This window comes from Enoplosus armatus, chromosome 15 (genome assembly GCF_043641665.1).
Source record: "Enoplosus armatus isolate fEnoArm2 chromosome 15, fEnoArm2.hap1, whole genome shotgun sequence".
In the NCBI taxonomy this organism is placed as follows: domain Eukaryota; kingdom Metazoa; phylum Chordata; class Actinopteri; order Centrarchiformes; family Enoplosidae; genus Enoplosus; species Enoplosus armatus.
The window spans coordinates 18,540,224-18,550,524 of NC_092194.1; the positions used below are offsets into that span (position 1 = coordinate 18,540,224).

Genomic DNA, 10,301 nt, shown 5'->3' on the forward strand with positions numbered 1-10,301 from the left:
TGTCACGCTCAGAGCAGCAGGGAGCTGTTTTGTGAAAAAGCTCTAAAAAACACTGTGCACACTAAACAACAGTTAGTGACTAGCTGGTGAATGTAGTGGAGCATTTAGCAGCTGATCGGATATGCATGTGTAAATAAGCAACTGTATGCTGACATGAGAGAGTTAATCAGAGAGTCAGATCAGTGGAGATGTTTGAAGGAGGTTGCAGTTATTTTGTCGAAAGTAGCTATGCACTCATTCATGTTCCTTATTTAGTGACTAGCAGGAACCAGGAAACGGAGACGGAGCAGAGAATAATGTCCCGCAGGGCCGCATGTGGCTGCAGAAGCAGGACTCTCAGTAACTATCCTCTCTCATCAACCACATTATTGTCATCAGCTATGTATATGTGCGCTGTGTCCTCCTATTGGGCGCAGCTGCTACAAAGCAGAAGAGCTGTGGTCGACCACCAGCTGCTGGTTTTTCATCAAAATGGGATAAAAAAAAAAAATCTCTCATCTGTCTGGACGATGTTCCCTGCAGCTTCATCTCCTGGATTTGAATTCTTCACATACTGAAATTGATGGAGTGAAAACTTCTTTTGAGCTTTTTGCTCAGAAAGATTTCCCCTCTCTCTCTCTCTCTCTCTCTCTCTCTCTCTCTCTCTCTCTCTCTCTCTCGTCTTTGGACAGAACATTGTTTCTTAAGCATGCCGAGATCACATCAATCATCATATCCACGTTGAGCCTCTGAAGGAGTCAGTGCGCCCTCATGTGATAATTGGCAGAAATCGCAGGATTGGATTGGTGTCCCAGTGTTGAGCAAGGTGTGTGTGTGTGTGTGTGTGTGTGTGAATGTGGGTGTGAACGGGTTGACGCACAAAAACCTCTCCTCTACCTTAAACAACCTGAGCAGGCAGGAAGAGGCAAAGATCACACTGAACAGTATGGATACAGAGAAGAGAAACGTGATCGTAAGAGAAGGATTCCTGGTGAAAAGGGTAAGACGTTTTTGTGAAATACGTAACTATACAAATGCTGTGAAACATAGTCAGTGTGACATGTAGTGAGGGATGTAGCAGACAGTAAACTTATCTAGATATTTATTTGTGGAACAGTTTTGGCTATTTCTTAGGCTGATATAAACTTTTATCACTCAAACCCAAGTAGTCCATATAAAGTCATACTAATGTAAGTTATATGAGGCTTTGAGAGGGAAAAGAGAGCTTTTCTGAGAATATAACAGATGTTTGATCATTTGTAATAATCTGATCACAGGGACATCTTGTACACAACTGGAAGGCGCGCTGGTTCGTGTTGATGCCGGACAAGCTGCTGTATTACAAGTACGAAGGAGGCAAAAGGGACTCATGTCAGCGAGGGAAAATCCTACTGAGGGACTGTGAGATAACTTGTCCTTTTCTGGAGTATGAAAATCGACCGGTGAGTTATTCCAGACTCTGTGTTACTTGTTGTGTACTGTTGAAGATAAAGAAAAGTTTCAAAGGACTCAAAAAAAAAAAGACAAAAAAAGGTTTGATTCTCAGTCATACCTCGTTTAAATCTGGAAGAAATGTTCGGTTTATGTGAAGTTTGTTCTCTTTGCGTGACGACAACACCCCCCCGACAGTTTACCATCCCATGTCTTCATTTATGAAATCAGCAGTTAAACCCAAAGAAGGCCAAATGATATACTGAACCTTCATGTTAATATATTTGCAGAGGCACAAAGACACAGATCTGAATTTACACTGTAAGATTAAACGACTTAGTGCCGTGTCCCGGCTGCTCTCTGTAACATGGCTGCACTACATTTTCTATTCAGTGTTTTCCTTTGTTTATGTTTTTATTGGTAGAAACCACATTGAAGGTGTGGCTTCACCAGCTGAGGCTCTCTGATCCTCTCATACCTCACTTGATGAGAAAATGTATTGCCTCAGGTTACTGTTTTGTCAGGACCTGATCATCATCGACTTTGAGGAGGATTCTGCAATCTGTTTGTCGTGAACTGAACATCCAACCACTTTCTAAATCTTTCCTAGTTGGTGTTCAAGCTCCAGACGAAGAATGGGGTGGATCATTTTTTGGAGGCTTGTTCGCGGGAGGAGAGAGATGACTGGGCAGCTGACATCAACGCTGCGGTCGACAAGCTGCGGGCGGCTGAAGGTGGGGAGGTGACAAACCAGCAAGACCCCGCTGGATCCCAGTTACACGACATCAATCTGAGGTGAGCCCCGCAAACTAAAATTCACCCGCAGAAGCATCGTCCAACCTTCACCGTGTCCCCCTCCAGACAGCTTGCCTCTGTCTCTGATTGTTTATGACTATATTTATATCTCTTGCTCATTTCTGTGTCTCGTTTAAAGCAAAGTGTTGGACTCCATGTACGACGTCCACAGTGGTATCAAGATGTGCAACCATGTGGAGCAGGGCAGCACTTACAGCAACTGTTTCTCGGGTGAGCATCTTTATTCCTCCCCGTCTTCTCACATGATGTTTGCTCAGAAACATTTTGAATGCATCCACCTTCATAATCTACCAGTTTGTTGTTGCACTGCTGGGTTTCTGTCTACTTGTTGGTTATAATCCCTGCACCGCTGATGCTCATGAAGCCAATGAGGATGAAAAGTACGACAGAAAGACACATATACCTTCTAAACTGTTAATCTTCTGTAACTTAGATTGCATTTTTAGCTATAGTTATTAATTAAATTATGTTTTGAATTGTGAAACTGCATTTTTAGGCCATTAGTATAGCACCATTCGGACAAAATGTAAGGTGCTTTACATGTACATAAAGCAAAATAATGCGTTAGAACAACATTTAAAAACATGATGAGGAGGAAATCTGCTGTATCTATGTGTATATATGTGGTTCCAATGTTATAGATATATACAAATGTGGTGTCCCTGCAGGTTCGGCGGTGGTGGACTGGTTGGTGTTCATGCAGCTGGCTCTGACCCGTGTGGAGGCCATGACGCTGGCCTCGGCCCTGCTGGAGGAGGGTTTCCTGCGGACCGTCGGCCTGAAGAGTGTGGAGGCTCTCCGCACCGCCTGCCTCAGTGAGCAGTTCATGGACGACTCCACTGCACTGTACAGCTTTGTGAGTACCAGGACGTCTTGGTGTCCTGACCTCCAGCACCTTGTTGCACACAGATTCTCAGTGTTGATCCATTTTATTGAGATGGCAGATAGCAGGTTGGAGTTGTACATATTCCACAGCATGCTTGTGTTTAATCGCAGTCTGACAGCTTAAAGAAGAGAGGCAGTGTGAAGGCAGAGACGTCGCTGTCTGCAGTGGAGCTGAGTGGAAAAGTGATCAAGAGAGGATATCTGCTTAAACAGGTAAACACCCTGTATGAGCCCTTTATCAACATGCTGAAAATAACAGCTAGTAAATAAATAATATTTAGTACAAATTTCAAACATTTAAAAGGGGATCTGGACCAAAATCTTTTCACAAACAACTTATTAACATTTACATTGAATAGAAAGGATGAACACCAGCCAAAGGGGGTTTCCACAACCTGGCAACCTAAAATCTGTTCTTACTCGTACTACAACTTACAAACCTTATTAAAAAGTGGTGCCATTATGTGTTATGACAAATTAGTTGAAGCTTGATGGCCTTGATGACCCCTTTTCAACGCAGGGACACAGGAGGAAGAACTGGAAGGTGCGACTGTTTGTGTTGCGTTCAGAACCTGCTTTCCTTCACTATTATGATCCCACCAAGGTGAGTGTGCAGCGCACTAAAGAAAGTCAATCAGTTACCTAAAACATAAAAGACGAAGACATAACACTACATGGCCTAAATAAATACTGATGACAACTGTAAACAGAGGAGGTCTCCACCCCAACAGAGCAGTTGTTTTGTTTGCTTCAGGCCGGCTATGACTCTGAAATCCTCATAATTCTCAGCCTTATTCCTCTCACTGTCTTACTCCACTTGTCAGGATGACATCAGCCCCGCTGGCGGCTTCTCACTGCGAGGCTGTCTGGTGTCTTCTCTGGACGACAACGGAGTTCCCTCAGGTGAGTCACTGTCTCCAACCGCAGTGACCTCAGAAACGTTTCTGAACAAGCAAATAATTACAAGATAGGACCAGGAATGAGCAGAGAGGGTTTTGGTTTTCTTCTGGTTTTCCTAACTGAGGTGTTATGTGTCTGCTAACGCTAAAGTAGCGATACTTTCTTGACCTTAATTTTTCCTCCCACACAGGAGTGAAAGGCAACATTCAAGGCAACTTGTTTAAAATCATCACTCAGTCAGACACACATTACTTCATCCAGGCTCCAACCCACCAGGAGAAGATGGACTGGATAGATGCAATTAGAGAGCAGACGTAAAGCAGCACTTCACTTTTTAACATTTCAACAAGTATCCAGTATATGTATATGAAGAAGACTGACTTTACACATTCCATGAATGTTTACTGTAGCAGCAAACTGGGACCCTGCAATCAGATGAAAATGTTGATGGTTACAAAACATTTCTGTTAATTTTTCTCTAAAATGCCAGTGATTTCAGCTGAATTATGTGTTTTGTTCAAAGGGACTTAAAAGCCTTGTAGCAATTTCTCCTGTAATCATTTAAACGGGTATTTTTACGAGATTTTTTCATTATTAAACAATCATTTGAACTTGATTCTCCACATTTAATTTTTGCATAACTCCAGACGCCAGTTGTGAGAAGTACATTTGACCTAAAACAACGTGTTATAAGCGTATAATATATAGTAATGAATTGTTAGACATTAATCCCGTGGTTCCTAACCCTAACCCTGACCACTTACAAAAAAACAGTGTGTTATCAGGGTCCTTTGACATCTTTCAGATGTCTATGAGATACGTTTTCCTCCAAATTTATCAGATGATTTCAAAATGATCAAATATTTAATAAATAACAGTTACAATTTGAGAAAAGTCCAAAAATGAATATAGATTTGTGCAGCAGCACTTTATTTTTTCTTCTTTCCTTCCTACAATCAACATTTTGTGATACTAGTGTTGATTTTAAAGTTGCAAAAACTTATTAAATGAATTAACTTAATTAAATCTATCCTTTTTCATTGGTTGATCCATATCAATTTTCCGGCGGCTTATCCGGGCCCAGAATTATATCCTTAGATATAATAAAAATAATAAGACAATACATTGTAAAATAAGTCTATATACTACTGGTTTTCCAACCTGAAACAGGTATTTAATCGTATTCTATGTGGTATAAAAAAAGTCTTAAAAAGGCTTAAATTTAAGTGCAGAAACCCTGTGTGGAGTATTTTTATATGGTACTTTTACTTAAGTAGAGAATCTGACACTAAGAGGAAGAACAAGTAGAAACAAGAAAAGCCTCCGGAGGTGTTTGTCTCAATCATCATCATCAAGTTCACAGACTGGCACTCCCCCTTAGCAAGCTGAGTCCAGCCTTTATCTGAATGACTCAGGCTGAGCTGGTGTTGGTTTACAGCCGCCTTGTTCCACAGAAATCATAAGTGACACGTTACCTCAGCGATACAGTCCATGATGCTGTAGGTGGGTTTGGCAGTAAATCCAAGTAGCAGTCGCTCGACCACAAAGCGTAAAACAACAAAAAAAAAATAACAACAAAAGTGATTTATTGCGGTAAAGTAAAGTCAAAATGAAACATTCACATAAAAAGTGCCTGGGGTAAAAGAAAAGGACACAAACCAAATGGTGTAAACTGATAATGGTGGAATAATCCTAATCCTTCTATCTTTGTGTTTAATCTGGAGGAATGAAACATACTGTGTGTATTACTGGCATGCACTAATGTAGGCTACTTAGGTTGTTTTACATTATTACACCTGTTACAGTACTCAGTCGGGCACAGAATAACAATCAATGGATTTCAGGAACATTCATCTTCATGCAGGCGCTCGTAAACGTAAGTGCTTTCAAAGGTTAACTCCGGAGAGATCTGAATGCAGCAGTGACACATCACGTTTGTACAAATGTTCATTGAGGGAAAATATTGTAGCTTAGACCACATTGGCTTAAAACTTTCAGTTCTAATCACATTCTTCAGTTTATTTAAGACATTGATGACTGTTACGTTCAGTCGTTATCTTCAAGTCCCCAAATAGGTAATCTAGTGAAGGCACTTTGTCTTAACACGTGATTACGAGGCAGGTGTAACTTTGAACTGGAGACGCCAACATCCCCGTCATGGGTTAATTTACTCACTCAAAAAGTTGCTCTATTCTAATATTATGCGTTGAATACTGTCCCAGAACATCCTCACGCATGTTCTGTTATCCTGTTGGTGAGACGCTGGTGTTAGGCCACCTTGGTGAGCTGTAGATCTCCAAAGACTCGTAAGGCAGTTAGGGAGGCGAGCTTGGAGAGCCGGTGGCTGAATCCGCACAGAGGCTGTCCGTCGACCAAGATACGAAACTGCTGGTGCTCACAGACTATCTCCATCTAAGAGTCAGAGGGGAGGTAGATGCAGTTTTTTTACATTTAAAGCTGCATATTTATTTTTATTCAAAAACACATGCTGTAAATCGTAAACAGAGAAGAGAAGAGCGTCCCATTCATATTAAATGAGAAGTCACACATTTGCCAGCAGGGTATGAAGGGTGATGGGTGAAATATTTACACAGTAAAAGTTGATCACAACTTAAAGGCCCTGAAAACACATTTCCTCAATCAATTTCTCACTATGAGCGAGGTGGTCCGACGTGAACACACACTTTTGATTATTTGTCTTGAGAGATTTCTGTATTTGTGGGTTTTTTTTTCTGTACTTATTCACTAGTTGTGAATAACTGATGTTATAGAGAAATACTGAAGATTTGAAACCACACTTTAAGGGGCAAAATCTACTGTATAGAAGTGCCTTGTACAGAGCAGCGAGGTAATGCTCTGTTCAGGGTAATTAAACTCAATCATAATGGATAATCTTGATCTTTTATTACGTCTTTCTGTCCTTCTGCGGGTGAAGGGCTAGTGGGGATTATTTAAATGTTAAGATAAACAAAAAAGAAAGAAGTACTTGCACTGACCAACAGGAGGAACTCCAGCAATTCTCCAGTAAAACTATTGTCTGCAGTCTAAGATCATGCAGAGATCAGAGTGGAAAATAAAGGCATGAAAGCTATCGATCAGCTTCGCTTTTGCCCGTAATGGTGAGTTCACACAAAGGTCAGAGGTCATACACGTACCTTGAAGGATTCTCCAGGTGCAAAAGGAAAAAAAGAGAGGGTATTTTCAGCTGGGCCCCACTTTCCAGCCAGGCGGGCGTTTCGTTGGACGGCTTTATCCATGAAGTTCACCTTTAACTGAAGTCCCACGTCGCCCTCTGCGTCCTCCTCCTGAGGCTTACTGGACAGAGTCACCTCGATGCTGTTCAAAGACACGGAGAGATCAGGGACTGACAAAGACCGACCTGCAGCGCTGGAATGTAACTAAGTACATTTACCCAAGTACTGTACGAATGTGAGGTACTTGTACTACACTATTTTCTTCTCGTGCCGCTTTATACTTCTACTGCACTACATTTCAGAGGGAAATATTGTACTTTTTACTCCACTACATTTATTTGACAACTTTAGTTACTTTACAAATTAAGATGTTTGCACACAAAACATACATTTACTTGTAATGGAGTATTTTTACAGTGTGGTAAGTAATGGATCCGAATACTTCCTCCACCACTGCTGACTTGCAGCTTTTCTGTCTCTCTGCCTTTCACTCTTTTCTTCTGATGGAAACGACTGAGTTATAAACCTGTTTAGATTCTTTGGAGAACAGTGACATCTTCTGGTCTTTGTGACAACTGTAACGTAGTAATGAGGCATTTAATGAAGAAGACTGAATAATAAATTACCTTGATAATTGATAATCTAATCTAATTTGCACCCAATTTTCAGTGGTGGAAAATAACTAAGTACATTTACTTAAGTACAATTTTGAGGCACTTGTACTTTCCATTTCCATTTTATGCTACTTCGTCTACTCCACTACATTTTGGAGGAAAATGTGTACTTTTTACTCCACTATATTTATCTCACAGATATTGTTACTTTGCAGATTAAAAACATCAGTTTATAGAATATGATGCAGTGCTATACATTAAACTATCCTAAATTATATAAAGTAGTTAAAATTAGCTCAACATCTACCAGCTACTACATTAAGGAATTGATTACATGTTAATGCATCAATAATAACTATCCAATGATAACAACACAACACTGACAGAGGCCATTCTGCATAATAAGTACTTTTAAGTTTGATACTTTAAATACATAATCTTCCCATTACTTTTGCACTTTTACTGAACTAACATTTTGGTTCCAGGACTTTTACTTAAGGATCATGTTAAATGAAATATAACGGAAATAAGATGAAAATGAAAAGCTCTAAAATAACCTCTGGCATGTTACATTCAGTGTCTTGGAAAAGTGTCCTTTGAGAGCTTTTGTCCTTAAAACCTTCCTAATGTTTCTGCTGCTAAAAATAAGTTTCTTGACATAAAAAAAAAGTTCTGCATCACAGTTTATTTTTTGCACAGCATGTTTTTTTTTTGTGTGTGGCCTAATTTTCGTCCTTTACTGGACATTATTGAGGACCGGATGAATAAATAGCCAGTTGATGTTATCAACCAAAGAAATTCCAGTGTGACTCTTCAGATTTCATGGGATTTGAAGCGCTCCCACGCACATTCGCAGACCAACCTATAATTAGGAAACGCATTGGCATTACGAAGATAGTTTCCCAAAACAGGGACTAGCTGGGTGGTTGGCATATGCACTCAGACACAGACAGCAGCTGCCTATCTGCTTTAAAATTCTGTTTTATAACAGGCCAGGGCTTCTTTTTTTTTTTTTTTACCACTAACTTTAATTGGCTGCCACCTCATGTGAGCAACACTATATCAATAATTTATAATTCGCGTTTAATTGCAAAATGAAAACAGGTGTGTGCACTAACCTCTTGGGTTTTTGGTTGATAATTCCCATAACAACCAGTTTCATTGAAGGCCGCAGCCCACCCTTTATCTCTCCGTTATACTCCCCCTGTGAAACAATAGAGATGTTTATAGATCATACAGGATGAGGCCTAGCGCTAAACAAGACAGCACACTTTGTTTATCGTTGGAGGATGCAGCCCCTCATCACGCAGCCTGCTGCGGTGAGCTGCAACCTATGGCACCGATGGGAACAATAGCTTTACTGATCCACGTTTGAAACAATCAGTGACTCAGCTGGACAAACTATGCTTCAGTATTTTTAATCAGTGAGCCATCTCGAAGTCTAACATTCAAAATGAAATCACAGCCTACTTTTGCAGAAATGTTGCAATGCATGCCACGGAGCGAACAAAACGCAGCTACATACATGTTCTTTCTTGTCCTTTTCTTCCATTCCACTCAGGGCGTGATGCGGTGTGGAGGTTTCGAGCGGTGATGCCAACTGAGCACTGATCGACTCTGCCTCCAGCTGGCAAACCCCGCCTGTACTACGTTGTCATAGAGACAGGCTCCCAATTTGGCAGTGATGAAGGTGGGAGACGGACAGAGAGGGAGAGGAGGGGAGGGGGGGGATATATTACTGAATAGAAACATGTCAATTAAATCCAAATCATTTGGACGAAAAGTTGGTTGAAGATCAGGTTGCGTCATAAAATGTTCTTTTCGGGGCTGATGTGAAGCTTCATCTCGACAGTCTGCTTCTCATTTGTAAATAAAAGTGATTGAAGTAAAGTACACTGTGTGCTTCCCCTCCACCTGATGCTGCCTTCACTGCTCACGTTTCTCCTCGTTCAACTGGTCCCTCAATATTACTCTACGATAAAGCACGATATTATCCTGTTTCTTAATCTCATTGGTTATTCTTTAAAGCTCCCTTTTAATAGTAATAGCCTAATTTGGAGAGGGAAAGTAAACTCATTTTATTTACACAGTTTATATCAATCAATATCAAGGGTATCAAGTTGCCACTCTATAAGACGGGTACCATTGGTGTCTTCTGAAATCCTATTGAGTTTATGTGTTGCATATTACCAAACAATTGTGCAATTAATCAAATGATCACAAAATAACAGCCAAACACTGAACGTGGGGCCTTTGCTAAGTGTCTGGGGCCGTTTAGCCGTTTATAGATCCATAATCCAGCTATGTCCAGCAAACCCTTGCTAACATTAACCAAAGTCAGTGCCGTGTCCGAGGGTACTTCAACAAGTGTTGCTAAAAACGCATAATATTGTATTGTATTTTAGGCTGTACTGCTACGCTATAGCACAAAAGACACAAAAAGTTACAAGAAGTCTTGACAATTGGACAACAAGTGAATTGT

General features: G+C 40.6%; 2 protein-coding genes across 2 annotated transcripts; one reads left to right on the forward strand and one right to left on the reverse strand.

The window, feature by feature from the left end:
• The first annotated feature begins 917 nt into the window (after positions 1–917).
• plek2 (pleckstrin 2) lies at positions 918–4,627 on the forward strand. Its single transcript, XM_070920810.1, has 9 exons — positions 918–979; positions 1,257–1,421; positions 2,021–2,205; positions 2,345–2,436; positions 2,895–3,082; positions 3,223–3,324; positions 3,632–3,715; positions 3,936–4,014; positions 4,202–4,627. Exons 1-9 carry the CDS (start codon positions 926–928, stop codon positions 4,327–4,329), a joined length of 1,077 nt encoding a protein of 358 aa, XP_070776911.1. The 5' UTR covers positions 918–925; the 3' UTR covers positions 4,330–4,627.
• A 953-nt stretch (positions 4,628–5,580) lies between these two features.
• Positions 5,581–9,404, reverse strand: LOC139297267 (galectin-related protein B). Its single transcript, XM_070919858.1, has 4 exons — positions 9,345–9,404; positions 8,938–9,023; positions 7,167–7,347; positions 5,581–6,423 (listed from the first exon to the last, which is right to left on the reverse strand). The coding sequence occupies exons 1-4, from the start codon at positions 9,369–9,371 to the stop codon at positions 6,280–6,282; spliced, it is 438 nt and encodes a 145-aa protein (XP_070775959.1). The 5' UTR covers positions 9,372–9,404; the 3' UTR covers positions 5,581–6,279.
• Between the last annotated feature and the right edge of the window lie 897 nt (positions 9,405–10,301).

Bases quoted from the DNA above. Each gene is read 5' to 3' on its own strand.
- plek2 (XM_070920810.1), top strand. From the start codon at position 926: ATGGATACAGAGAAGAGAAACGTGATCGTAAGAGAAGGATTCCTGGTG. The intron at 980-1,256 runs GTAAGACGTTTT...ATCTGATCACAG, and splicing joins AAGGATTCCTGGTGAAAAGG to GGACATCTTGTACACAACTG. The intron at 2,437-2,894 runs GTGAGCATCTTT...GTGTCCCTGCAG, and splicing joins TTACAGCAACTGTTTCTCGG to GTTCGGCGGTGGTGGACTGG.
- LOC139297267 (XM_070919858.1), bottom strand. From the start codon at position 9,371: ATGGAAGAAAAGGACAAGAAAGAACAT. The intron at 9,024-9,344 runs GTATGTAGCTGC...ATTGTTTCACAG, and splicing joins AAAAGGACAAGAAAGAACAT to GGGGAGTATAACGGAGAGAT. The intron at 6,424-7,166 runs GTACGTGTATGA...TCTGACTCTTAG, and splicing joins CACCTGGAGAATCCTTCAAG to ATGGAGATAGTCTGTGAGCA.